This window comes from Meleagris gallopavo, chromosome 30 (genome assembly GCF_905368555.1).
Source record: "Meleagris gallopavo chromosome 30, MGAL_WU_HG_1.1, whole genome shotgun sequence".
Taxonomy (NCBI): domain Eukaryota; kingdom Metazoa; phylum Chordata; class Aves; order Galliformes; family Phasianidae; genus Meleagris; species Meleagris gallopavo.
In genome coordinates, this window is record NC_139433.1 from 3056297 (window position 1) to 3083954 (window position 27658).

The following is a 27658-nucleotide window of genomic DNA, read 5'->3' on the forward strand; positions in this document are numbered from 1 at the left end:
GCGTAGTCCTTGGCGCAAAGCACGCCGGGAGCTGTAGTCCCGCCGCCCGCCGTCCGTTCGCCCTTCGCCGCCGCCGCCCGCCATGATCCGCGCCCGCCAGCTCCTCCGCCTCGCGGCGCTGCCGCCGCCCCGCGCCCGCTCCTACGCCGATGCTGCGGCCGGGCCCGCGGCCATGGCCTTCACCTTCGCCTCCCCCACGCAGGTACGAGCCGTCCGCCGTGCGGGACAGCACAGTTCGGCTCCGCTGCCCTCGGCGCGGCCGCAGCGAGAGCTCTCCGCGCCCTTCTCCCAGCCCGGTGCTCCGCTGGTCCCTTCCGACCCAAACCCCTGTGTGACCCCATGAGCCCCTCCGTGCTCTGACCTTCCATCGCCCCCCGCCCCCATTCAATGACCCCGTGCTGCTCGCGCCGCCCCGCGGCTGCTCACCTCCCCTCCCCCCCCCATAGGTGTTCTACAACGGTGCCAACGTGAAGCAGGTGGACGTGCCCACCCTGACCGGCTCCTTCGGCATCCTGGCCTCCCACGTCCCCACGCTGCAGGTCCTGAAGCCAGGAGTGGTGACGGTGTACGGCGAAGACGGCACGGCCACCAAATACTTCGGTGCGAGGGGAGGGCGGAGTGGGGAGGGCATCCCGGGACCCTCGGGGGGAGCTCAGCCATGGGGTGTGCTGTGCTGCAGCTCTGCTGCCCTCCCTGCTGAGTGCTGGATTTGGGAGAGGGGATGCGCCATGGGGTGTGTTTGGGGGTGAGGTTTTGTACAGACATTCCTCTGCTGCACCTTTGCTCTGTTTGATGTGAGGCTGAAGGCTGCTGTGGTTCGTGTTATGGGTGAACTTTGAGGGCTGGTTTTGTCTGAGGAGCCATCAGGCTCCCGTGCTGACCTCCAGAGCAGTGCCTGACCCGCTGCCATTCCTCACAGTGAGCAGCGGCTCCGTCACGGTCAATGCAGACTCCACGGTGCAGGTGCTGGCGGAGGAGGCGGTGACGATGGACATGTTGGATCTGGCTGTAAGTACTGCACAGCACCTTGGGCCGGCCTGACAGCCAGGCTCCTGCATGGAGGGCTCTGTGCCCCACTCCTCTTGTGTGGGGTTGCTGTCTCGGGGCCTTCCTGTGGCTGCACAGCACCTGCCAGGACCCGACTGCCCATCATCACCCACTGCTTGGGATCAAAGGCCGCTCCTCCCCACTAACTGCATAGAGAGGAAGCCCTGTGGTCACTACCCCTTCCCCAGGCTCCATCCCTGCCCTTGGATAGATGTGCTCCTGCCCCTCCCCTCCCTTCTTCACCCCAGGAGCAGCATTCCCACAGCAGGGCCTGCCTGCAAGGGGCCAGCCCAGCCTGTGAACACACAGCCTGCGTGGGGCTGCCTGCAGTGGAGGAGAGGGGGAAATTGAGGCCCCCTGTCCTTCTCTGGTCTCTCAGTGACCCATTTCTTGTGCTCTCACGTTCAGACCGCAAAATCAAACCTGGAGAAGGCCGTTTCAGAGATGGCTGCAGCCTCCGACGAAGCTGCTAAAGCAGAAGCCCAGATTAAAGTGGAAGCCAACGAGGCTCTCGTCAAAGCCTTGGAATAACAGGGGTAAGCATCACCACATCCCAACCGGGGAGCACGGGGCTGTCCCGGGGCCGCTAGATGGCAGCCGCAGCATTGGCAGCCCGGGGCCGGGCCAGGCACAGCCCACGGTCACGAGTGGGGCCCCGCTGGGACGGGCAGCCCGGGGCTGGCCATGCAGCAGGCTGCATTCCTGGGGCCCCGCAGGGAGCGGTGCGGCCTCTGCTCTGTGAACACTCCCTTCCACTGCAAACAAACAGCTTCTGTCTCGGGGGAGGTGAGGCGAGGCTGCTTACCTCGTGGCCCATTTTCTCTGTGCCCTGCTAAGACTGTGCCTCATCCCTTTTCTTCCCACGTGTTGGCAGTTGGGAGGCTCTCTGTGCAGTGCTGTGCTGTGCCTGGCAGGTGAGTCACTGCAGCTCAGCTGGCCTCTCCCCGGAGCAGGTACAGCAGGGCAGCGCTCCTCTGCTATCTCCTGATCTCTGGTCTTGCCGCCCTTCGGCCCTTGAGGTCAGGTCTGAGGGGGCACCCAGTGGTTCTCGTTTCCTAGCAGCGAGGCTGAGCCCTCAGATCAGGATCCACCGCTCTGCTGAGCCCACCCTGCATTCAGACCGACTCCGCCTCTGTGTGTTGCAGGAATCCCACTGACGCTCTAGAAAAACCCCAGACTGTCCTACTTGTTCTGGCTTCCCCGTTTGTACAGATGGTGTGGGACAAATGGAGGCGGAGAAACTGCTCTGATCAATTAAAAGGAAATGCAGTCCTGTCTTGTGGTGTGTCACCTTCTTCCGAGGCAGCACACACAGCTGGGTGTGGGGCAGGGTCTGCAGGGTGCAGCCCCTGGTGCGGTGTTACCTCCAGATCTGTTCTCGGGTGCTGCTGGGGATTCCCGTGGGAGGTTCACCCCGGGCAGCTTTGATGGCTCTCTCCTCCCTGTGCTGCCTCTTGTAATCCACCAGGATTGTGGCAGCACAGGAGGAGGAATCTGCAGGGCAGTGCAGGTCCATACTGGAGGCTTCCTGTCCCAGCTCCCTCCTCCCTCCCCCAGCTTTGCTCAGCCTCCATTGCTGCAGGAACCACATTGGGTCTGTTGTTTCTGCACAGTCCTTCCTGCAGCTGGACAGCAGCTGCCCAGCTCTGACCCTTCTCCCTGCTGCTATGGGCTGTCACCACTTCCCCTGCGTGTGTGGCATGCAGAGCAGGGGGGAAATCTCCCTCTGCTCCTTGGAGACAGGCTCGGTGCAAGAGGGAAGCAGCTGCTGCGGGTGGTGGGAGCCTCTCTTCAGTCGGTGCGGTGTGGGGGGTGGGTGGTGGTGCTCCACCAAAGCTGCCCTCACTTTGGGGCTGTGCAGCACTCAGCACTGCCCGAGGGGCAGCCCAGCCCCGGTGTCCCCTGTTCTGGGCAGGAGCTGCTTCCTGGCACAGCACGGCTCAGTGAGGGGCCCAATCCCCACACCAGACGCCTAAGGACGCATTTTGCCAACGGCACCATCTGCTGTGAGGCTGTGAGCTCACTGCCGTCCTCCCCACGCCTCCAGCGGGGATTTCAGGTTCCCTCTGCTGCACAGAGCGTGGTGGGGGGGGGGGGTCTGAGGGTCCGCTGTCCCCACGGCACACAGCAGCCACCCCCCACTCCCACCCCCTCATCCCTCCGTGCTGCCTGGAGCGCACACAGCAGGACTCGGTTATTTTCGGTGCTGCCACCCAGGATGTAATCTCTGCTGCCTCCTCACCGCCACCTCCTCCCCCTCCTCTCGCTCTCCCCCCCCCGACAAGTGATCAAAAATAGTGCCTGCGGTGTTAGATTTCTCGCTCAGGAGCTTATTAAAAGCCTCCCAGTCCTGACGCTGAGCCTATTTGAGGATCAACCCGGTCCCATTTTCCGAGCCGCTCCCGCGCCTTTCTTTCCCCTTTCCCTCTTTTCTCCCTTTTCCTTTTTCTCATGAAGGTCACACGTTGGCTCTGTGCGTGAGCAAAGCCTCAAAGCCGGAATGAGCTCTCATTAAAACGTCTCGGGAATAACGGGGGCCGGGCGGCCGCTCTGCCCTGGGTGCCGGCTGCTATTTGCATTGCGCTCTGCCCTCCCTCGGCACACGCGGCCGTTCTCTTTCCGACGGAAGGTGGCTGCGTTTTGTCATCGGATGGAGGAGCGTTGGCGAGGCCGGGAAGCCGGGAACGGCCGGCTGCTATTTTTAGGATGGGAAAAAAAAAAAGTGTCTCCGTCAGCATCCTCGCATCAGCTCTTCCCACTGCCTGCCGCCGGCTCCATCGGAACGGGAAGGGGGGGCTGGGGGGTCCCGGTGCTGCCTGCTGGGACGTGTAGTTGGGGGGGGGGGTTCAGCTCTGTCCCGCATCTGGGATGGTGGGGATGGGGACACGGATGTGTTCCTCTGTGCCCGCTTGTTCCCCTGTGCAGGGGGGTTCGGCCCCGGTGCTGTGGGCAGGGGGCTCTGCCTGCCCTGCTCTGCCCTCCCCACCTCATCTTCCCTCCCCCGTTGTCCAACTGGATGCCGGGAGAGGGGCTGAGGCTGCAGGCAACACCGGGGATCCTCTCCAGGCCCAGCACAGTCTGCAACCCATGGTTGCTGCTGCAGAACTGGGGATGTGTGCCCCACAGTGTGATCCCACGGGTGATCATCTCCTTCTCTCCTCTCCAGCACATCCTGGCGTGGGGATGTGTGGTTCAGCTGCTCAGCACAGCCCTCAGTGCCAGAATTCCGGCATCCCTGCAGCATCCATCCATGCAGGTGGGGCGAGAGCCCCTTCCCTGCTGTCTCGGGGGTGCAGACAGTGGGGCCCTGCAGCAGTGCAGGGTGCTGTGCTCCAAGGGAAGCTCGGCAGCAGCATGCCAAGGCCTGGGCACAGCCTGCCTCGGGTTCCCCCCCCCCCTCGGTGGGCAGCGATGCGTGCTGGAGGGATGGGCTGCCTGGAAAGCTGCGTGAGCGGGGCTGCGTCCTTCCTTTCCACCCAGTGCTTTTGCCTGTGACTTTACATCTCCTGCTGCCAGATGGAGGGTGGAGAGCAGAGCATCGCGTCCCTGCCGGCGCCTCTGCTCCTGGGGGAGCAATTACCAGGAGGGGCTGGGTGCTGCCGTCAGGTCCCAGCACTGCCACCCCCCCACCATGCTCTGCCGTGCTGTGTTTCCACAGTCTCACCCGGATCCTGAATGCAAAGGAAAAGTCTGAGCTCTGCAGGGGAAAAAAAAATCACCCCAACCCTGCGGCAGCCCCAGGATTCCCCCCCGTGGCACTGAGTCATGGGGCAGAGCCACCCCCAGCCCTGCCCAAATGCAAACCCAAACCCACAGTGCCTGTCCTCACATTGCCTGCAGGCACCCGGGGGGAGCAGCCCCAGGCTGGGGGCTTCTGTGGGGCAGGGGCAGAGCTCCTCGCCCCATATCAGAGCCTTGTGGCACTGGAGGGCACGGCAGTGTGGGAAGGGCAGCGGAGCGTGGTGCGTCCTTGCGCCATGCTGCCCTTGGGTGGCTGAAGGCCACGTCCTCGCAACTTCCTTCTCCGGGGGGAGCACTGCTGTAATGATTAACCTGTGCCGTTCTGTCCTGCAGTCTGTTTTCCTCTTGGTTTCCAACGCTGGAAAATGCTCTTCCCCTGCCTGCCACCCACACACACTGCCCTATCCCTGCGCACAGGGAAAGTCCCATCCGGATGCATGCAATGGGAAAAGGGGGGGGGGGTCAGCTGGGGGTTACCATGGGGAAAACGGAGGCATGGAGGGAGAAAACTGCGATGGGTGCAGGAGCCCCGGGTGGGGATGGATGCTCTTTGTGCTCTGTGGAGGGGATCAGTGGGGCAGTGCCCTCGCTTGGGGTGGCTGCTGGCACACAGCTTTGGCAGAGCCAACCCAACGCTGCGGCACACGCAGGGGTCACCGGCTCTGCTGGGATGTGCACGGGGGTCTCGGTGAAACCCCCCTCCTCCGCCACCCCCTGCCCAGGACCAGGACCCGTGCAGGGCAGGGGGGGGCCGAGAGGAAGCGGCTGCCAGCTGGGCTCCATGCCGGCCACAAAGGCGGCCCAGAGAACCCGAGCGGAATGAGGTGGCGGCCAGCCAGGTTCCCACGGCGGCCCCGGTTCAGAAAATAGGCCCGGAGCTGGCAGTGGTTGCTGCAGCGACCAACAGGGTGCTGCAATGCGGGGGGGCTCAGCCGGGCCCAGGTGTGCACGGTGGGACCCCTGTGTGGGGCCGGGGCTGGTGATGGAGCTGAGCCCCCAGGCTCCTGTTTTCACTGCCCCCAGCAGCTTCGCCATGGGTAAAGCCAGGAGGTTCCCGTGAGTGCCAGGCTGCAGCCCTACAAACAGCCCTACAACTAGACCTGCCTCCAACACAACACCCAGCCCCGCACCCCCCACTCATGGGGAGGAAGCAGCCGCAGCTGCTGATGCTGGTGGGGCCTTTCCTGGCGGGTTGGCGCCTGCCAGGGGCCGGGCTGGGGAGGGGGGGGAAGTCAGGGGGCCGGGGAGCTGCCCTCAGGAATGCCCCCGCGCCGTGCTTTCATCCGCGCTGCCTCAAAGGGCGCCTGTGTGCAGGAGAGCCGGGTATAAATAGCGGGGATTGAGGCCTGGCGTGACACTGGAGTCCCTTCTGCCACTGCCACCTTGGGTGCCCCCCCCTGCAGCACCTCAATGGGGGCATTGTGCATCCGCAGCCCCTTCGGGCACGTCCCCGGCAGCTGCTCAGCCTGACCCCGTCTGCTCCCCCCTCGTGCTGCGGGGCCGTCCGTGCACACAGCAGTGTGGGATGAGGGATCCTGAGCATCCCCCAGCAGTGCTGTGAGCCACATCCCCTCTCTCAGCTGCACCATGGAGAAAGACAGCCCCCCCCCAAGGCCAGGCTGTGGGGGGCTGTGCTCCTTGGGGTGCCCATTCCATTCCATCCCATCCCATCCCATCCCATCCTCCCATCCCATCCCATCCCATCCCATCCCATCCCATCCATCCCATCCCATCCCATCCCATCCCCATCCCATCCCCATCCCATCCCCATCCCATCCCCATCCCATCCCATCCCATCCCATCCCATCCCATCCCATCCCATCCCATCCCATCCCATCCATCCCATCCCCATCCCATCCCATCCCATCCCATCCCATCCCATCCCCATCCCCATCCCCATCCCATCCCATCCCATCCCATCTCATCCCATCCCCATCCTCATCCCATCCCATCCCATCCAGGAGCTGACTCTCTCTGCTTTCAGCTCATCCAATCCCCGCTCTGCAGAGGTTTCCTGCACAGCTTTGTGTTTCTCTTTTGCTTCTTTGGCTGTCGGGCCAAACATCCCTCGCTGTGCTCCTCCCCGGGCCCATCCTGCACCGAGAGGTGATGCGTCGGGCTCTGCAGGGCTGCGCTGCTCCTGGAGACACATACAATTTGATCTCTCAGCCTGACCCATCGCTGCCACATTATATCTCCCCCCATCCCAACCTGCAGGCAGTGCCCACACCGGGCAGTGCTGTGTCCCACCACAGCCTATGGCAGCCTGGACTGCCCACGGTGCATTTGAGAGCCAAGGTCCCCGCTGGGAGCTATGGGTGCTACAGGGAGACAAAGGTTTAACGCGGGTTGCCGGGTTCCCTCTGATCCTTCCGCCCATTATCTAATCAGAGCCATGTGGAACAGCCCAATGGTGTGTGTGAGTCATTTCCCCAGCACTGCCTCAGTTCCCCGCAGGTGATGCCGGGTTGTGCTGAGCCGTCGCCCCGCAGCGTCGCGGCGTTGGGGAATGCAGCGCAGTGGGTCCGGCCCAGGGTTGGATTCCTGCACCTCTTCTCAGCTCCGCACTGACTCACTGACCCGCACGTCACTTCCCCGTCAGCCTCGGTTCCCTGAGCTGGGACCCATGTCACAGCACAGTCCCGTAGATGGGATGCATCATTGGGGTGCCATTGCCGGCACCACGCGGGGTCTGGATCGGTGCAGGACTTCCTTCCTTCATTCCCAGAATAAAGCCGTGACCTCACATCCGTATGGAAGCTGGGGAACGGCTGGAAGCAGCCCTAAGCACACCAAGACACGGGATCTGGTGTGGGGCACAGCAGCAGCGCTGGCATCCCCCAACCAGAGCCACATGGTGTGCCGGTGTCTGCAGTGCCACGGGGGGGCCGGGCTGGGGCAGCCGTGGGGCCCCTCTTGATAAGAGCCGGGGGGATGCAGGCGCCGTGCCCCCCGCGTGGATGAGCTGCCCACATTCCTGGTGTGGCTCCAAGCGGGGCACTGGAAGGCGCAGGGGGGGGGGGAATGCCAGCATGCTGAGTGTGTGCTGTGTGTCAGCGCGTGGGGCACCCGTGGGACGGAGCTCCACCCCCACCCCAGGCACCCTCCGTCCCACACCAGGCGTTGCCTCCGGCTCTTGGCACACATTTGGGCCCCGCAGGATCCCAACGCAGAGCCGGCACTGTGCCCACGTGTTGTGCAGCCACAGCAGGGTGGGTGCCTGGGGATGCGTGCAGTGCCTGCAGGTGCCCCCCACCCACCCCGTGGGCTCCCACCTGTGTGCACTGAGCCCTCCTGAAGCTGTGGGGTGGGACGTGTGGGGCTGTAAGATGCTGCGCCCCAAAGTGGGGCAGAAGACTTCATCCCCCACAGTGCACTGTGGGAACCCACTGTCACCACCTGCTGTGGGGTGCACAGGGCAGGTTGGGGTGTCTGGGCCCCAGTGGGTTGGTACTGGGATGCCCCACTCTGGCTTGGGCTGACCCCACACGGACTGAGTGATGGGCATGGGGGGCAAATCCCCCCTGATCTATGAGCTGGGGTCACCCGAGGAGGGCTGAGCACACAGCACTCAGCACATAGCCGTGGAGACTGAAAGCACAGGTCCTTCCCCTGCCCAGGGCTGGTGACTTGCTTAAGCATTTGCAATAATTATAATGATAATAATGATAATAATAATAATAATAGCACCACCACCACCAGGCTGGGTGTCGTCTGGCTGCTGGAGACGGTGATTTAAGGCCTACCAACCCATGTGGCATGGCTGAGGAACAGCCGTGTTGGATGGGGACAGATCCCAACACCGGGTGCTGCAGAGCTGCAAAGGGGCTGTCAGGATCGGGGGCTCCGCACCCCACAACAGGAGTGGCCCCTGCAACTCCCCCAAGCCTCAAAGGCTTGGGAGCCCACGTTTCCAGCACTGAGGCTGAGCAGAGCCGGGCTGCACCCATGCCAACTGAGGGAAGCAGCCAAATGGCAGCCCCAGTGCTTGGGGCCGAGGGGTGGTGCTGCCTGGGGTCGGCCGTGTGCCAGGGCTGGCATGGAGCTGCTCTCCTGCGTCACCACGGATGGAGCGCGGCGTTCCAAGGGGCCGTGAGCTCAGGGTGCCCAGAATAGTGCTGGCCTCAGCGCGGGCAGCAGGGCTGCAGCACGGCCAAGTATGGCCCCATACCTGGGCTGCCCGGGCTGCTATATCCGGGGGATTCGCCATCCCTCCTGGGGTAGGGCCAGGCCGTGTGGCTGCTTGGGGGTCAGCCCTGCCCTGGGCAACGGCTCCTGCACTGGTGGCTGCTCCCCGAGAGCTCTCCTGTGGGGTTTATCGGCTCCGGGTGCTGGCCGAGCGCTGTGGGGTGCCCCGCAGCCCAGAGGTGAGGCTGGGCCGTGTCAGCGGGTCCAATTGTCAAGGTGTCCCTGGGAGTGACACCCGGACACGCTGCCAGGGGCCACCAGGACACGTTCCCAAGGGCCGAGAAACACATGGAGCCGATTGTGCGTTTCTAAGGACACACCTGGGTGTTTACAGCCCGTCAGCGTCACCGGCACACAGAGCTGCCCCAGGACACCCCACCCACCCCACAACACCCCCAGCCCCACTGGGTGGGGGGAATCTGCTTGGGGTCATGCCCAGAGCTGGAGGATGGGGGGGGGAGGGGTTGCTGGTCCTTCCTCATCGCACAGCTCACCTGAGCACATCAGGGTGACACAAATCACCATCATTGCTGTGACTCAGGCTGAGCTGCTCATCCTGGGGGGGTTCTGGGGGCCTTGACCCCACTGCAAACCCCACACTTCCCCCCACACGGGGCCGGGGTGGGCAGGGGTGAAGCGGTTCAGCTGCACCGCACTGCTGGGGTGTGTCTGTGAGCCCTATGCTGGCCCCGTGCCCGTGGGAACGCTCCCACTCACTGCTGGAACTCAGCACCGCGTGCCCCACATCGGCCCTGCACCCTATGGGGGTGGCACCGCTCCGGGTTGGAGGCTCAATGGTGGCATTTGGAAAAGGGCCCCCGTCCCCCGTGGGTCCCCCAGGCTCCATCCCCGCTTTGCTCTGCTGCAGCGGCAGCCCCTGCTCCCCTCCTTCCCTCCTCCCTCCCTCTCTGCCTCTGCCCTAATCCCATGACCTGCGAGGGGAATGCAGAGACTTGCGATAAAACCCGCGTTTGCCAAAGCTGCAAAATCAGACAGGAATTCGGTCCAAAAGGGAAAAAAAAAAAAAAAGAAAGAAAGAAAAAACCACCCGAAACAAAACAGAAAAAGGAGAGAGAGAGATAGGGAGAAAAGAGCAAAGCTGCAGCCTGGGGCTGGTGGGGGATTTCCCCAAAGAAGGAGCCCTGGGAACTCCCTTCCTTCGAGGGACAGCACTTCCAAGAACCCCGTGAGCTTTGGGCTCCTGGGAGATGCAGAGGTGCCAGCACTGCCCCAGCTCAGCCCCTGCGGTGGAGCTGGGCCCTGTGGTGGTGTCCCCTGGGACCCCCCGTCCCCTCTGCCACAGCTCACGGGTGGGGTGGGGAGCATGGGGAGCATTGCAGAGCAGTGGGACTCACATCACTGTTTGCTCATTGCGTCGTCTCTCCCCGAGCAGCTCCGGTGTGGGGTTTGGGGAATGTTCCCTCTGGAGACCCCCGATGCAGCACAGCGATTATGCCCAGAGTCTGAGCGTCATCTTTAACGATTTATTCCCAGGGCAACCCAATAAACTAAACACACAAAATCGGGGCTGCTGGGAGCCCTGGGATCTCCCGGCACCGTCTCTGGAGGCCTCGGATACCTTCACCTGAACCCGCAGCCACGCACACCGCCTGGAGCTGAGTACTATGGGGGAGCAGAGCGGGGTTGGGGGCTGCTGGGCAGGCGCTGCCACGAGGCATCGAGTGCTCCATCACACCCTGTGCCATCACCGAGCGCTGCCCCTCGGTTACCACGTCCCTTTGTGTCCCCGCAGACCCCAAGCGTGGGGTCGGGAGAGGCTCTGCTCCGTGATGATGCGACTCCGTGGACCACCACAGCCGCGTCCCCGTGGGGTTTTTCACCCACGCAGCGCTGTGACCGCCGGAGGGGCGGCCGAGAGGCCCGGGGAGAACAATGGCGCGTCCCGGCCCGGCCCTCTCCCGGGGACAATGGCACAGCGGAGCCTGAGCTCATCGCCCCCCGAGAGCCCGCGGGGCCGGGGCGGGCGGGGGACGCGGAGCTGTGCCACAAAGGCTCTCTCTCTGCCCGAGGGGCCCCGCTCCCACCCGGCGTAGAACGGCCCCGACAGCCGGGGGGTACCGGGATCCCCCCGGGGCTCCGTGCTCTGCTGCCTCGAGGGGCCGGGGGTGCGCGGCCATCTCCTCCCGCAGCCTCTTTGTGTCCTTCCGCGCGTTGCGGGGCATTGTCTGCGAGCGGGAGCCCGGCGGGGGCAGCGCGGGGTCAAACAGAACCCCGCAGTCCCGGCTCACAGCTCCCGTGGGGGTTGCCGGCCCCGACCCCCACCCGCGCCCCATTCTCCGTGGGGAGAGCGGCTCGGATTTCAAGGCAACGCCAGCGCTACCTCCGCCCCGAGCCCCGCAACCCCTCCGGGACCGCTCGAGGGGCTCCCACCGATCCGACCTCGGGCCGTCCCCTCCTCAACGCCGGGCGGAGGCGGCCCCCCCCCCGCGAGGCGGAGCTGCGGCGGCACCGGGGGCAACGCTGGGACCGGACCCCTCCACACACACCACCACCACCCCGAAGGGCAGAGCCGGACCCCAGGAGGGAGCGATCTCCCCCGGTGCACCGGGAGCCGGGGGGGCACCGCCGGGACATCTCCCTCCCTCCTTTCTTTCCTCCCTCCCTCCCTCCCTCCCTCCCTCCCTCCCTCCGGGAGCAGGTGCGGCCGTGCCGAGGCCGCTGGCGAGGCCGGTGCGGGGCCAGGCCGGTCCCTGCCCCCGGCAGGCTCCACCCTGGGCGGTGCGGGATAAAACTTGGGGCACCTCCCCGGCGGTTCCGCGTCAGGCTGCGCTCCGACCGATCGGCACGGGGCAGCGCTTCGGGGGCACCGCTCCGCCCGCGCCCTCCCGGAACTTTTAGGGCTTTTTTTTTTTTTCCGTCGTTCATTCCCCCGGTGCCACCGGAGGCAGCCGAGCTCTGATCGCAACGGGATCCGCGGGGCAGCGCTCCGGGCTCGGTGAGTGGCGGACGGGGAGCGGGGCTGAGGGGCGCGGGGCGGTTCCGCGGAGGGGTTTCAGCGCGGATGTTTTATTTATGGAGGGGTTGGGGGGGGGGGGTCCCGTGAGCGGCGGTTCCCGGGGAGAATCGCGTTGCAGCCCCGCTCCGGGGTGCGGGACCGTTGTCGGCGCTTTGCCCTCATCGCCGAGAGGGGCCGCGCCGCTCCGTCCCACCCCATTCTCCCCTCCAGCCCTATGGAACCGCGGGGTGGAACGGCGTTGCGGGGGCTCCGGGCGCTGTGCCCCCCCGGGCGCGGCGGGGCCGGCAGAGGGCGCGCGCGCCGTGCTGACTCATGGCTCCCCCCGGTGCCGCCGTGGCCGCTCCCCCCGGGCCGGGGCGCTGCGGGCGGGAGGAGCCCTTCCCAGCGGCGGTACCGGGCGGTGCGGGGAGGGGCACCGGGTGCGGCGGCTGTGCCATTCCCCCTCCACCCTTTCCGCTTCGCGTCACTCGGCCTCGCGGCTCCGGGTGGGGGCTCCTGACGTGGGGGCGGGGGGGGAAGCTTCTCTCGGTGCTCCGCGTTCCCCCCTCGGGGCCGTTCTCCCCATCGGCGCCGCTCGGTGCCGGTGCCGCCGCCGCCCCCCCCCCGCGCGGGGCCCTTTGTTGTGCGGCCGCGGATTATGAATGGCCGCGCGGAGCGGCGCGAGGGCGCGCGGGGGGCGGAGGGGGCGTGGCCTAGCGCAGCGTGGGCGGAGGAATCCGGACGGCCCCGCCCACACTTTGCCACGTGGGGAACCGGATCGAGCCTCCTATTGGCTCAACCCGCGGATGTCGGAGTGCTGCGAGGGCGCGGGTTGGTCGGGACGGCCGGAGGAGACGGAGTGAATGAGGGCGAGGCTCCGCCCCCGGGACGTTGCTACATTGGAGCTGCCCCCGCCCCCCGCCCCCCGGCGCTCGCAGGGCTGCGCGGCGCTGCCGGTTCGGCGGGTCCGGCCCCGGGCGCTGCACCGCGATCCTCCCGCAGCGCTCCGCTCCGAACCCCTCCCGACCCGAACCGCGCGGGGATTTATTCTTATCGTTTTGGGATTTATATCGATTTTTTAAATTATTCTCCGGTGGGAACGCGGCCCCCGGAGGGTCCCCCCCCCCGCACACACCCGCACCGCTCGGTTCGGTGCTCCCCGCGTCCGCCGCTCTTTGTCCCGCACCGACCGACCGATCGCTCCCCCCCCTCAGGCCGCATGGAGCCGCAGCCCGGCGCTCGGAGCTGCAGCCGCGGGGCCGCCCCCTGCGATCCTCTCCCCGCGGAGCGCCCCGTCCACCTCTGCATCCACACCACCACCGGGGCGCGGTACGAAGTGGCCGTTCCTCCGGACGAGACGGTGGAGGGGCTGAAACGGCGGCTGTCGCAGCGCCTCAAGGTGCCCAAGGAGCGCCTGGCGCTGCTGCACAAAGACAGGTACGGAGTGCCCCCCCCTCCCCTTCCCCTGCGCGGCCCCAATTCCTCCGAGGGGTGGGGGGGGAGGGAAGGGGGGAGGGCGGGGGTTGGGCTCCGGGAGGCCCCGCGCTGCCCCCGCCGCGGTCGCTCTGTGGGCGGTGGGGCCCGGCCGTGCCCGCGGGGCTCCGTGCGGCGCCGGGCGCTGCCCTTTGTTCTGCGCTCAACTTCGGCGGCGCGGCCTCAGCACCGCCCCCCCCCTCTCCCCCTCCTCCCTTCACACCCCCCACCCCCCCCGCATCCCTATTCCTTCTCCACCTCAAGCCGGGGGCGGCAGCTCGGGGGGGCGGCGGGGAGGGGAGGGGAGGGGGAGTCCTTTGTCTGACAAAGGGCCGCGCTGGGGGCGGCCGCGCAGACCCCCCCCTCCCCACTCCTTTCCTATCCCCGGCCCGCAGCGACAGCGGAGCCCCTCACAGCCCCGTTCCAGGGCCGCGGAGCCCCCCCGGAGTGCCCGATGTCACTGTATGGGGCGGGCATCCTGGACTTAAGAGGGGAGGGGGTGGTGGGTTATGGGTGTTGGTGGGGCCTTCATAGCACTGCTTTTCCCCCCTCCCCTCCACCCAGCAGCGTTATCTGCCGCCCCCGGGGCCACTCTGACCTCTCTGCTCTCCCGCAGCCGCCTCAGCTCCGGGAAGCTGCAGGACCTGGGGGTGGTGGAAGGCAGCAAACTGACGCTGGTGCCCACCGTGGAGGCCGGCCTGATGGTGAGTGCCTCTGTGTGCCCTCCCCTCGTACACCTATCTGTGACAAACACCCCATGCAGGACGTGCCTGCAGCCCCCAGCCCTGGCACACGGCGCTGCTTTCCCATGGCTGCGTTCTCAGGGCTGTGTAGAAATAGTGGAAGTGACACTGTCATCGCGCAGCCGCCCCCTCTTTCTCTGCATTTGTAATGTTAATTCCCCCCCCCCCTTCCTTATTTTATTATTTTTTTTTCTCCATAATTTTTCAGTCCCAGGCATCCAGGCCGGAACAATCGGTGATGCAAGCGCTGGAAAGCTTAACTGAAACTCAGGTGAGCAGCTGCGAGACAAAGAGCTCCATGGGAAGGGGCTGCCGTGGCCCCTCCCGGCCCCATCCCCTCCTCCCCTCTTCAAGGTCCCCTCCGGGAGAGGTGGCAATGCTGAGGGTGGTGCCCAGGGTGGTCCCTGGGTGTGGGGAGGTCCCACGCTGCACCCGCAGCCCAAACACCTCGAGTTGGGAGGGGGGGTTGTGACTCAGCCAAGGTCATACAGCAGGCAATGGGGGAATGTTGGGGGGGGGGCTGCAGCCACTCGCCCTGTGGTGCAGGGAGCTTAAGGGGCTGTGCAGCCCTGCAGCCCCTCGTGGAGGGCTCTGAGCCCTCATTGATGAGGAAAGGGGGAGGGCTGAGTGCTGCGGTGCTCCCCATGCACCGGGGTTACCGTCACTGTGAAGTTTGGCTGTGTTATGGTGGGGGGGGGGGGGGGAGGAGGAGGGTTCTGTGCCGTGTTGGGGGGGCAGTTCCCAGGGCTGTGTGCGCACGCAGCCGCCAGCTGCCACCGAGGTGGAATTTACCCCCAGCCGCGCCGCCCCGGCTCTTTGTTTTCAGTCTCTTTATTATTGCTGTTCAACTCCTTCCTTCCTCTCCGGACGGTGTGCGGATGGGTTTGAAAAGGGGATTTATGCGTTGGGGTTTGTTGTTGTTGTTGTTGTTGGCTTTTTTTCATATATATATATATATATATTTTTTTTTTTTTTTAACCTGGCTTGTTGTGTTTGGGAAAAGGGATTGTGCTGAGTGTGTGGGGATTTGGCTGTGTGTCCCCTCCCCCCCCCCCCCCCCTCGGCCATGGGGTTGCTGTGAGGTCCAGGGCTGCCCCATATGGGGGACCTTGAGTGATATGGGGTGTCCTTGGCTTTGGTCAACAGCTTTAACCCTCTGTGGGCTGAGTGAGCCTAGATCTGTCCCGCTCCCCAAGATGGGTTCTGACCCCTCAGGGGGATTCTGGCACTGATTTGCACTGTTGTGCTGCGGGGGTGTCCTGGTGTGCATCCCAGCAGTGGGGATGCAGCGATTCCTTGTGGGGCTGCGCAGCACCCGGTGAGGCGTGATGTGCTTGGGGTCATTAGGATTCATGGGGGGGGTGGGGAGGGGTTGTGAGCTCGGGGTGCCCTTCTGCTTAGGGGGAGATGCAGCTCTCAGTGCGGCTGTGTTGGGGTGGAAGCAGCTCCACGCCTGCTGCCCACCGCCGGTTCCTCCGGGGTCGGTGATTCAGGAAGCCAGGGCTGCGCAGGAGGAACTGCCAGCACCTGGGGGGTGGGGGGGGGGGGGGTGAAGGGGAGTGGGGGGTGGGGGGGCAGGAAACCACTCCTCTCATTCATGCTTTGCACGGCTCTGCCTGCGTCACACATCCTCTGGCAGCGCTGCGCTGGCTTCCTCTGGGGGTGGCGGGGGGGCCGGGCACTGCAACCCCCCTCCCAGGTGCCACCGGGAAGCGGTGATGGCAGGAGGTGGTGCTGCGCTGCAGCTGAGCACCACGGGGGGGGGCACGGAGGGGGGGGGTATGGGGGCGGTGCCCCTGTTGGCAGGACGCTGTGCCCGCAGCCCTGCTGCTGCTTTCTGTGACCTCGGCTCTTCCTTTCCTGGTCTCCCTGCCCAACGCGGTGCTGGGGGCCGTGGGAGGCTTGGGGACGTGTCGTGCCCTGCAGGGCTGCGGCCCCGGGGCTGTGGCCGAAGGAATGTGATTTCTCAATGGTGGCTGAGGGGCTCTGGCCCTCTGTCCTTCTTGGCATGGAAAAACCCCGAGCGGTGCTGGGGTCCCAGCTGTCAGCCACAGCTGCGCCCGGCTGGAGAGCCTGCAGGGATGGAGGGGGGGGGGGGGCTCGCTTCCTGCTCCCCCCTTCCTGCGTTCTGTGCCGGCCTTTGCCCTCCAGTTCCTGCAGGCTGAGAGTCTGTGCTGGTGGTGGTGGTGGTGGAGGGGGCAGCTCCTGGTGTTTGCTGTGGGGTTGGGGTCAGGTTGGGGGGGGGTTGGGGTCACGTTGGGGGGGGTTGGGGTCACGCAGGGCCATGTGTTGGAGCGAGGTGGGAATGCGGCGTTCTGTGACTCATCGGTGTTTCTCAGAAGCAGCCAGAGCTGCTCACCCCGTCCATCCCCGTGGGCCCGCAGCCCGGCATAGGGCAGCCATTCCACCCTGGGGACGTGGCAAGACCCCAGGGGACCCCTGGGGGGGGGGGTTAGGAGCCACGTCCCTCCCCACACAGCAATGCTGTGCCCCTCTACCCGCCTTGCATCGCAGTGGTGGGGAGGGACGGGGCCGTGGGCGGCAGCAGGCGCTGCTGGGTGGGACGTGTTTGCATTGGAGCGGCCCGGTTTCGCCGGGGGGGGGTTGGCAGCGTGGCGTGGGGGCAGGAGCTGGGAGCCCCAGAGCCGGACCGACTGCCCTGCCCTGCCTTGGGGGGGGGGCTTTGGGGTGCTGGAAGGGGTGATGGGGCGGTGTGGGAAGCGCCCAGTGTGGGTTGGGGGTTCTTTGGTTTCTCCCGGCATTGAGGGGTCAGGTGGGGCTCAGCAGGTGTGAGTCAGATGGGCTGTGCTGATGTCAGGGGGAGGTGTGGGGCTGCTGTGGGCACAGAGAGTCGGTACAGAGCTGGGGGGGGGGGGGGGGCATGGGCTGTGATGGGTGTCCCCGCCGTGCTGACCCCGTTCCCACGGGCTGCTGTGTGGTCTGTTCAGGCTGTGGTGCTTTGTGGCTGAGTGGGGACAGCGGTGACCGAGGGATGGGGACAGAGCATTGTGCTGGGGGAGGGGGGGGGGGGGTGTTAAGCTGCTGCCCTTGTTCAGGTGCTTTGCACACACGTGTGTTTGCACGCCTGCCCACGTGCACGGCTCCCGCCCCCTCGCCCCGTAACCTCCGTGTCCAGAGCTGCAGTGTCTCCTTCACGCCCACCTCTTCCTCTGCAGCCTCCGCCTGACACGCTCAGGGCTTTGCTGCGGGTATTTTTAAAGCTGCTTTTCCCACGGCTTCTCAGAAGCGGCCTCCGTGGGACGGGGCGAGCGGGGACCGGGATGGAGGGGAGGGGAAGGGGGGGGGGGCAATGGGGAGCGCCGGCACTGAGGGTGACGCTGGGACCCGGGAAGGGGGGGGGGGGGGTGTGGGTGGGTGACGTGTGCTGGGAGCTGCACGTGACGGCCGGGGAAGGCAGTCCTGGCCGTGCCCTGGAATAGCTGTGCTGGGGGGGGCGGTGGCGTCACCGCCATTAGCTGTGACCCGATGTCCTCCCACGGCGCTGCTGAGCCCGCGCCCTTCAGCCGTGGGGGTGAGAGGTGTCAAACCCCCCCCCCCCCCGTCCTCCCCCCCCCACCTCACCCCCCCGGTTGGGGAGTGGTGCAGCAGCACAGTGAAAAGGAAGGGGATGGGGGGGGGGGGGTGGGGGGTCGCAGGCTTTACCCCCTACCCCTTACTCCCTCCCTCCTCACTCCCAAGTGAATGCTGAGCAGTGCTGGGGGCTGTGCTGTTTTTTATGCTTCTGGAGATGCATGGGTCTGAGGGGAGGGGGGTTGGAAGCAGATGGTGGGGATCAGACCACCCCACCACCACCCTCCCCCCAGTGCTGCAATCTGAACGGGGTCAGCCCCAACTCTCATCTCTGCGCTGCAGCTGCTCCATCACCTGCCTGCAGCTGCCTCAGGGCTGCACAGGGGCCATCCTGCAGGCTGGGAGGGGAGGGGGCTGCCCTCCTCAGTACCCCAAAGCCACAGCGATGGGCACGGAAGGTCCTGGCATGTCCTCACCTGCGTCTTCCCCAACCTCGTCGCTCCCCGTACCCCCCACCCCACATGTTGGTGCCTCGGGGGGAGAGGGGGGGGCTGTGTTACAGCTGCGTCAGCCCCAGCCCGGCCCTGCCTGCGGGCGCTGTGGGTTGGGTGCCGGGGAGGGCGGGCACACACAACGCAGCAGCTTTGTGCCAGGAGCTGAGGGTGGAGGGGCAGGAGGGATGGAGCTGTCAGCTGATGGAGCTGGCAATGCGCTGGGGTCGTGCGGGGACGCGGCTGCTCACCGCCTGCCCGATGCAGCCAAGGGGAAAAGGGTCACCCCACAGCCTCCTCCCTACGACGGCGTGGCTCTGCTACGAGGGGTTGTGCTGCCCTTGTCTGTTACCGGGGGGGGGGGCTCTGTGCCATGTGCCCGTGCTATGCCTGACGGTGTTCCTTCTCCACCCCCAGGTCAATGACTTCTTATCGGGCCGTTCCCCGCTCACCTTGGCGCTGCGTGTGGGCGACCATATGATGTTCGTGCAGCTCCAGCTGGCGGCCCAGCAGAGCAGCGGGCAGCTCCAGCACCGGCACGTCATCGCCAGCCGCGGCGAGGCGGGGGCCACCAACAGCCCCCACTGCCGGACCCTGCATGGCAGCACCGGCTCCGGCTTCGCCCGCATCCCCGTGGTGCCCGCCTGCCCGCAGAGCCCAGCTCCCAGCCCCACACCCGCCACGCCGGCCCCCCCCGTGTACTGTAATGCCCCCCACCCCGCTCCTGTCACCGCTGGGATGTTCCGGTCGCACGGGGCCAGCGCGCAGACGGTGAACAGCAGCGTGGTGTCCTCGTGCTCAGAGGTGAGTTGGGGTCGAGGCTTCACGTGGGTTGCTGGGGCTCTGAGGGGCTCAAGGTGCCGTTTAGGTGCCCGTGGCTTTGGGGGCAAGTGCTGCTCATCCTCTATTGCCAAACCTAGAGGTGTCCCCTGGCTCTGGGGGTGCTGGGTGGGGTTTGGGGGAGGAGGGCTGTGCTGAGGGCTGTGCTGACCCCGTGTTTCCCCATCCATCCCTGCAGGTGGACTGCAGTATGCGTGGCGGCTCCTCGCCCAGCAGCAGCCCTGCGCCGAGCGCCCGCTCCCGCAAACCCGGGGCCGTCATCGAGAGCTTCGTCAACCACGCGCCTGGGGTCTTCTCAGGGACCTTCTCCGGTACGTGCGGCTGATGGCCGGGGGGGGGGGTCACAGTGGGGGCTGTGTATCCGGGAAGCCGGCGGGCTCACATCTCCTCTTTTCCTCCCCCCCCAGGCACTTTGCACCCCAACTGCCAGGACAGCAGCGGGCGGCCGCGGCGGGACATCGGCACCATCCTGCAGATCCTCAACGACCTCCTCAGCGCCACGCGACACTACCAGGGCATGCCGCAGTCCCTGGCACAGCTCCGCTGCCAGACACAGTTCTCCTCATCCTCCTCCTCCTCACCGCCCGCATCCCCGGACCTCACCACCAAAACTACCTCAGAGCCGCTGCCCGCGGCCGCAGCGTCCGCTCCTCTGCACCCCGTCGTCCAGTGCCAAAGCCAGATCCGGATGTGCAAGCCCAGTGGTGAGCATGGCCCTGGGGGGTGGCGGAGGGGACGGGTCTGGGGGCACCGAGGCCGTTGCCCATCCGTAGGGAGCAGCTCTTGCCCGTGGCACTGGGATCCTGCTATCAGATTCTCTCCCTCCTCCTTGCCCTCCTGTACGCTGGGATCCTCTCCACCTGCACAGCTCTGCCCCAGGGCTCATCCCGTGGGTGGGGGAGCAGCTCTCGTTGCCCCCCCCCCCCACCTCGTTTCCCTCTGCACATCTTCTTGATGCTGCTTTGTAAGCAGCTCCCGGCCTGCAGCACGTGGGGTGGGGTGGGTGGCTGTGTCCCTGTGCCCCCCCGCAGGGCTGGGGCTGTCCCTGGTATGTGGGGGGAGACAGGGATGCAACTCCTTGCCCACTCCTCCCATTCCCAACCCTCTGGGATAGGTTTCTGCTGAGAGGGAGATGGGACGAGATGCTCAGGTGTCTCCCTGTGCTTGGGGGGGGGTGCACACCCTCTTCCCTCCCCCATCACCATGATTTGCATAGAGAAAAGAACTGAAACTTGAAGGGTCTCACTCTCCCCTTCACTTTTTCTCTTCCTTCTCTCCCTGTGCTGGGGGGGGGGGGCTTTGTGCCCCATCCCTGCCCTCACTGACACCAGGGCTGCAAACCCTGTGCACCTCACAGTGCAGTGCAGTGCTGGGGACAGAGCTGTGTCCTCCCCCCCTCTTTCCCCCCAGTATAGCAGCCCCCAGTCCATGGGCTCTGGTTTGGGCTGTGTTGAATTCCCAGAGAACGGGGAGCTGGCCTTTATGGCCACCTGCACAGCCCTTCTCAGTCCTGACCCCCCTCCCCATCTGACTCACCTTCCCACCCAGAGCCCAGCAGGTGATGCCGGAGTGCCCTCTATTTCTGGGGGGGTCCTGGCAGGGCACTACCAAGCAGAAGGTTTGGGTCCACCCCACTGCACTGTGAAGTGCACAGGGTCTCCTGTTTGCAGCCCTGCTGTTAGTGAGGGCAGGGATGGGGCACAGAGCCCTTCCCAGCACAGGGAGAGGGTCCAGCCCACAGCTCAGCAATGGTTCCAGTCCCCATTTCTGGAATCCAGGAGATTCCAATCCCTCCCAAACACTGCGTGACCCTGCAGGTGGACCCCGCGCCCCCTCCAACCCCACTTCCAAAGACCCCCCCCCCAGGTGACACCTCTGTCCCCTTTGCAGGGGATCGCTTGCGGCAGACGGAGAACCGTGCGACGCGCTGCAAAGTGGAGCGGCTGCAGCTGCTGATGCAGCAGAAAAGGCTGCGCAGGAAGGCCAGGAGGGACGCCCGGGCTCCGTACCATTGGCTGCCCAACCGCAAATCCTCCCGCACCAACAGCAACAGCAGCGTCTCCAGCGAGGGCAGCCTGGATCTGGACTTCGAGGACTCGGTCTGGAAGCCGGAGGTCAAAGCGGACATCAAGTCCGAATTCGTCGTAGCATAGAGCCGGGCTGCGGCCGCGGACTCGTGTCGGTGGGGGAGGCCACCACCCCCTCCTCCCCCCCCCCGTCTCTTTGTGACACCCCCCTACCCCCCCACCACCACCCCATTGAGGATGGGGGTCGTGTTTCTGTTGTTATGGGCCAGATCTCCAGCTCCTGCGGATGTGGCTGCGCTGGGGGGAGCGTGGGGGGAGGGGTGAGAGGTGGGAGCTGCTGCTGCCCCCCAGCCCCCCCTCCCCCCCCCCCAGGTTCTGCCCCAGCTCTGAGCGCAGTCCTGGTGCCACGGGGGGCCCTGGGGATCAAAGCTGCTCTTTGGCTGTGAAGAGGGGCGCAGCAGCCCGCTCCCCCCTCCTTCTCCCCCTCTCCTCTCCCCCCCCCCCCCCACGGGCAGCAGGAGGCAAAGTCTCTTTGGAGGTGCTGGGGGCCCCCGCCAGCCCAGGGGGGGCCATTTGTTTCCCTTCCCTTCTATATGTAGCATTGCTCGGCTGCGGGGCTGGGCCCCCCCCCCGGACTTTACTGTCCACGTGTGCAGGCATGGGGGGCAGATGGGGGGATGGGGGTGGGGGGGAACAGACAATGCCACGCGTGTGCCTGGTGCCGCAGCCGGGGGGGGGTGGGGGTGGGGGGAGGCTTCATTTTGGGGTGTTTTTTGTTTTGTTTTGTTTTTTTGTTTTTAATTATTATTATTTTTTTGGTTCTTGGGGGGGAATAGGAACGGTGCATTCCCTCTGTAGAGCCCAGAGCTGAAGCGCTGGGTCCTACCCCTCCCTTCCCCCCCCTCGCCCCCCACCCCCTTTAGTTGGGGTGTTGTGTTTTGTTTTCTGTTTTTTGTTTTTTTTTTTTTTTTAACTTAAAGGAAGAGAAAAAAAAAAAAAAAAGTTAAAAAATAAATGGCCCCAGCACTCAGTGATGGTACCTGCGAGTGTGGGGCCCATATTTATAGACATTGACCCGACTGAGCCAATACTGACATAGTCTTGCATAGGCCGTAGGAATCTTTCTTGTCCGACTTTGATTTTTTTTTTTTTTTTGTCAGGAGATTCTGTGCAAATAGAGAACCCACGTGATGTGTTTTTTGTCCATAAAAATCTTTTTTTTTTTTTTTTTTTTTTTTTTTTTTCTCTGTGTGTGTTTTGGGGAGGGGGGCGGGGAGGTGGGGAGGAGAAGAGCGAAGCTTTCGGTCTTTAATATTTTATTTTTTATTTTTGAAATAAATTTGGGCAGTCTCCAAGCACCTGCGCCTGGTTGTGATGTTGGGGCTTTTTTGGGGGGAGGGGGGGACACCGGGTTCCCCCTCCTCCTCTTCTTCCTCCTCCTCCTGCAGCCACAGGCATGCATGTGGTCTCTCCTTTGTACGTGTGCGCCTGCACAGGTGTGAGCTGTTGCACACTCAGCGTTGCACTCGCACATGGCATTGCACAGCTCTATGCTTGTGCCCCTGCACAGCTGTGCACAACCCACCCCTTCACCAGCCGTGCACGCTTACACACCTACACCCCATCGTGCACACACACGTGGGTGCGTGCAGCCTTGCACACGCAAACACCGAGCGTGCAGCCTGGCGTGCAGGAGGAAGGGAAACCCAGCAGCGCGGGGGATGCCCTGGAGCCTCTCCTTCCTCTTTGCGGGGGGCGAAGAGTTCGGTGCCGCCTCCGTTCCCGTCGCTCCGTCTCCGAGGCCGCTCCGCGCCGCCCGGACCGCCCCGACCCGCTCGCACCGCCGCTGCCCGGAGCGGTGCCGGTTCCACCGGCCGGGCTCTGCGTCACGGCGCGGCTCCCGCCCGTTCTTCGCTTTCCCCACCTGCAGCAGCTTCGTTTCCCCGCGGCGTTCCCCCGCCCTGGGGAAGGTGACGGGGAGGGGAAGGCCGTGGGGATGCGCGTCAGCGCCCGCCCCGCTCCGCTTCCTCCGCTCCCGTCGGGAGAGGCCCTTCGGGTCCCCGGGTGGAAAATGCCGGGCCGAGGGACGGCGGAGTTCCGGGTACGGGGCAGGAAGGCGGGGGTTGGGAGCGCTGCGGTCCCACGGTGGGACCCGACGGAGCTCCGCGCGGCCCCGCGGCGCCGCCCGCGCACGGATGCGGGGACGGAGGCGGGCGGACGGCGGGGCTGCGGTGCGGGGATGGGGGCACCGCGGGTTGGGTCGGGTGCCCGTCCGCTCCGTCCCCGTCCCGCCTCGGGGGGAGCTGCAGCGCCCTTCCCTTCCTTCCCCCTTCCTCGGGACACCGCGGGCATCCGCAGGGCCGCAGCTCCGGGGGGGAGCGGGCTGTGATCCGCGTGGCCGTTATTTGGGGAGGGGGCAGCCGAGCCGCGTCCCCCCGCTGGGACAATGGGGACAACGTCCGCTGACCCCGGGGACACGGGGCCGGACGCAGAGCCGTGACACGGTGCTGCAGCAGCAGCAGCAAACATTGCCCAGCCGGTCAGCGCCTCCCCCCGCACCGCAGCACCGGGGGGGTCTCGCCGGGCCGGGTGAGGAAGTGGCTCCGCTTCCCGCAGGGCGCTGCTGTGTCGCTCCGGGCGCCCGCTGCCAACCGCGGTCCTGACGTCATTTCGGGGAGCGCGAGCCCCGGGGCCGCCCCCCCTCCCCCCCCCGCCCCTCCCTCCGCACCCCCGGCCCGCACCGCTCACGCCAAATTTGGCAACGGGAAGAGCCGCCGCTCGCAGCCCTGCAGCAAATGGCAGCAGCCTTAAAAGGCAATCCCTGCCCGGGGAGGCACACGCGGGGACACTCACACGTGTGTGTGCTCACATCTGCTGCCCGTGTGCACACGCGTGTGAGCAGGGGATACAGGCGGGCAGCGATGCATGGGCACACACGTGTGTGCAAACAGCTCCTGGCGGACCTGGGACCCCCACGCTGGGGGGGTTCCTCTTTCAGGCTCCCTCCCTATGGCCTGGGTCTGGTTCAGTGGATTCGGGGGTCCCACAGAGCCAGGGAGCGGTGTGTGGGATGTGGGGTGGGCATGGGACAGGGTTGGCCCCAAAGCATGGCACAGGCATGGTATTGTAGGCATGGTGTGGTACAGCATGGCATGGCATGGTACAGCACGGCATGGCATGGCATGGCACAGCATGGCACGGCATGGCACGGCATGGCACGGCATGGCATGGCATGGCATGGCATGGCACGGCATGGCTCACCCTGGCCAGGCTCACTGCAGCACGGCTGCCTGTGGGAGCTGTCTGTGTCTGCAGCGTGGCAGGAGACAAGCTGGGACACGGGGACCTCATCGCACCGCCCGGTGACATCACTGCACCCAGGGCCGACTGATGCAGCTGATAACATGGAGGGGTCCTGGGATGGGTGGGGGTGGTTGGAGGTGTCCGTGCACCTGGAGAGGCCCCGCACCCTGCTTTGCTCACAGCCTCCTCATTGCTCTGCACTGTCCCATCTCCCCACTCCCTGCCTGCCCCAGGCCAGGCCCACGCCGGGCGGCTGCGCTCGTCCCACTCCTCCCAGGATGAAGTAATGCGGCAGCGCCGGCGTCGCTGCTTTGGTGTGGTGTGGGCTGCAAGGGGAGCAGGGCTGTCATCATCCTGTGTGTGTGTGTGTGTGTGTGTGTGCAGCTGTGCACGTGTGTGTGTGTGTGCGTGCCCAGGGCAGGTGTGCACAGAGGGGGTGTTTGCAGATGGGAAACTGCATGCATGGGAGGGGGATGTGTGTGTGTGTGCAGCACCTGCAGGGGGGGACTGTGCATCATCCAGATGGGGCGGTGCCCCTCTCCAGCACCCTGGGGTGCAGCCCACGGCCGCTGAGCACAGCAAACCCCACACTGGGCCTCAGCTGCCGGCTCGGGGCAAATATTTGCCTTCAGTCTTACGGTGCAGCACAGGGTGACCCTGACCTGCCCAGCGCTGCGGTGCCAAAGGCCGGCGGGTGCGGGCGGGTTGGACTCAGTGCCCCCCCAGTGCTGCCAGCACAGCCCCCGCAGCGCAGGGTGCGTCGGGCAACACCCACCGTGGTGAGAACTGCGGTGCCGCAGCCCTCCCGTCACACCCGTGGGGCCGAGGTGCAGCCACAGCCACAGCCCAGCTGCGTGCCAGCCCCTTGCACAGCCAGCCCCTCGCACAGCCAGCCCCTTGCACAGCCTGCTCCTTGCACACCAGCCTCCGGCACCCAGCACCCCCACACCTGCACGCGAGGGTTTGTGCATGCGTGCAATCAAGCCGCAGCACACAAACACGTGTGCACAGCACGTCTGCACGCTCTCCACATTGCTGCACATGCCGTGCACCGAGTCTCCCCTGGAGTTGAACCCCCATCCCGTGGCTCAGGTGGTGCTGCCACATTGGGCACCCGGCGGTGGCTGCTGGCGAGAGACGGCGCTGGCGCGGCTGTGCCAGACACTGGGTGGGCGATGCGCTGCCGGCGTGTCCTTGGCAGGAGCCAGGAACACAGCCAGGAACACGGCGTCTGCCGGCAGCAGCGGGGTCCCACTGTGCTCACAGAGGCAAACCCAAACCCTCGTGTGGGGCTGCAGGCGGCCTCCAAGCGAGGGTCACCCATGGGTGCAGCCTGACCCGACTCCTCGCCTCAGGGATCGCTTTGGGGTGCGCAGCCCCCCGCACACACGTGGGTCTCGGTGCAGCCGTGGGCTCGGCCCCTCTGTGGGGCCCCACAGCTGTGGGGCACGGCGTGGGGCTGTGGCCTTGCAGCCCCAGTGTGGGGCGCGGAGGCGGCCGGGGGAGCCGGGGCGGGAACTGCCGGAGCAGGGACGGGATCCTGGAATTAAAAACATTCCAGGAACTGACTTTGAACCAGATAAAATAACAAGCGCCGCAAGGAATGTCTCACCCCACCCCCCCGGCCGGCCGGCGGCCTCCAGCCCGCCCCAGCCCCACACTGCTCCCAGCCCCACACCGCTCCCAGCCCGGCCCCACAGCGCTCACCCAAACCGCCTGCAGCCGCCCTCCACCCCACACGTGTCCCAGGGGCCCTTTACACTCGTGTGCACACAGAACACGCGGCCAACTTGCATGTTTGTGCGTGCAACGCATGCAACAGGCATGCATGTGTGTGCACGGAGAGGGGCCACGCTGCAAGCAGCAATGGATGCATGGCTGTGCCACAACCACATGCGTGTGCAAGCAGCTCTGCACACACGGGTGCTGTGCGTGCACCGTGGCTCCAAGCAGTGGGCTGTGTGCACACACCCCCCCCCGGTTCCCTCTGCTGCCTGGCCCTGTTCCACAGCCGGCGGAGCAGCGCGGCGTGCCGGGGCGGTGATATCACGGGGGATGCACAGCCAGGGGCACAGCGCCCAGCCCCATCCCAGGGGATGGCCACGCACCTCCTCCGCATCGGCCGCCCCGTGCCGGTGCTGGGATGGAGTCTGGGCTGCAGCTGCCATCCTCGCAGCCACAATGCCGTGCTGGGAACCCACACTGGTCGTACTGGGAGCCCCGGTTTGGCTGCCTGTCCTTGCACTGCTGCCAGAAGCACAGCCCTTTGTCCCCCGTGCCCCAGCTCCTGAGGACCCCCATCTGGTGTCTTGCAGCTCCGAGAAGAGTGACGTGTGTGGTTGGGGGGGGTCACCCGGTGTAGCCCTGGCTGTTGGTGAGGAGCGGAGCCAGAGGGCAGCGCCGGTGCGTCACGGTGTTTATGAGGACCTCGAGGAGCGCGCGTGACGTCCGCATGGCCCTGCCGGCCGCAGCACTGCCAGGTGGCACCGAGCCACTGCGCTCCCCCCGCCGCCGCTCCTGCGCCATGCCGAGATTTCAGAGGCTGGCACGGGGCCGCCCATCCTCCGGGTCAGAGGGGGGTGCCAAGTCAGTCCTCCCCCCCCTCCCCATTCCCCGGCAAGCCGTCAGCTGCTGTGAGAGCAGATGGGACGTGTGTGAGGCTTTATATAGCAGCGGGACCCACAGGTAGCGATGCGTCAGAGCGGGTGACGCAGCCTGGTGATGCTCGGCCACACACCCCGTGCACAGCCCCACTGCTGGGTGCTGGGGGCTGTGTGTCCCCCCAGCATCCTCCCCGTGTGCAGGAGATGGGGATGGAGGGGCTGCAGGGGGGCTTTGTGTGCAGTGGCTGCAGCTGGAGGTCCTCAACCCACAGCCGTTGCTGCACAGTGGCACACGTTTGTGCTTCCCCTATGTGTGCATGTGTGTGAGTGTGCATGTGAGTGTGCACGTCTGTGCCTGTATCCCCTGAAGGTCAGTGCCATGTTTCTATTCAGTCGGGGCTGTGTGCCACGCTGCTGCGTGTGCCCCCACTTGCAGCACCGCGGCTGTGCTGCGTGTTTCTGCCTGTTGCTGCGTGTGCACACAACTCACACGCGTGTGCCTCCATCCCTGCGTGCAGCTCTCCTTGTGTGGCCGCGGTGCAGCTCCGCGTGAGGCTGCGTGTCTGCGTGGCTGCGGTGCGGGGCTGAGTCAGCCCCCAGGCAGCCCGGGAATGCCCCCTCCCCTCTCCGCGTGTTGTAATGCCGCTTCCTCCGCCGGCCCTGTGCTGGGAACGAGCTGTTCTGGGGACGATGACAGCGAGGTCTGACCCAGACC

At 65.7% G+C, this 27658-nt stretch overlaps 2 protein-coding genes across 8 annotated transcripts; both read left to right on the forward strand.

Annotated features, from left to right (window-relative positions):
- Window positions 1–10: 10 nt before the first annotated feature.
- ATP5F1D (ATP synthase F1 subunit delta) lies at window positions 11–3943 on the forward strand. 7 transcript variants are annotated; one of them, XM_085211683.1, is made up of 6 exons: window positions 11–202; window positions 447–600; window positions 920–1008; window positions 1456–1583; window positions 1922–1961; window positions 2193–2319. In XM_085211683.1, exons 1-4 carry the CDS (start codon window positions 83–85, stop codon window positions 1576–1578), a joined length of 486 nt encoding a protein of 161 aa, XP_085067809.1. In that variant the 5' UTR covers window positions 11–82; the 3' UTR covers window positions 1579–1583; window positions 1922–1961; window positions 2193–2319. The 7 variants fall into 7 exon arrangements, with proteins under 7 accessions (XP_085067809.1, XP_085067811.1, XP_085067810.1 ...); XM_085211680.1 differs by having other exon boundaries at window positions 12–202; window positions 2110–2319; XM_085211685.1 differs by lacking the exon at window positions 1922–1961 and having other exon boundaries at window positions 2001–2319.
- A 7797-nt stretch (window positions 3944–11740) lies between these two features.
- On the forward strand, window positions 11741–22395 carry MIDN (midnolin). The gene is made up of 8 exons (XM_085211675.1): window positions 11741–11932; window positions 13147–13369; window positions 14022–14109; window positions 14357–14419; window positions 18588–18974; window positions 19189–19321; window positions 19418–19714; window positions 20901–22395. Exons 2-8 carry the CDS (start codon window positions 13152–13154, stop codon window positions 21161–21163), a joined length of 1449 nt encoding a protein of 482 aa, XP_085067801.1. The 5' UTR covers window positions 11741–11932; window positions 13147–13151; the 3' UTR covers window positions 21164–22395.
- The last annotated feature ends 5263 nt before the right edge of the window (window positions 22396–27658 follow it).

Excerpts from the sequence above, each read along its gene's own strand:
- ATP5F1D (XM_085211678.1), top strand. The coding sequence starts at position 2,312 with ATGCAGTCCTGTCTTGTGGTGTGTCACCTTCTTCCGAGGCAGCACACA.
- MIDN (XM_085211675.1), top strand. The coding sequence starts at position 13,152 with ATGGAGCCGCAGCCCGGCGCTCGGAGCTGCAGCCGCGGGGCCGCCCCC. Across the intron at positions 13,370-14,021 it reads GCGCTGCTGCACAAAGACAG|CCGCCTCAGCTCCGGGAAGC; the intron begins GTACGGAGTGCC and ends GCTCTCCCGCAG. Across the intron at positions 14,110-14,356 it reads CCGTGGAGGCCGGCCTGATG|TCCCAGGCATCCAGGCCGGA; the intron begins GTGAGTGCCTCT and ends ATAATTTTTCAG.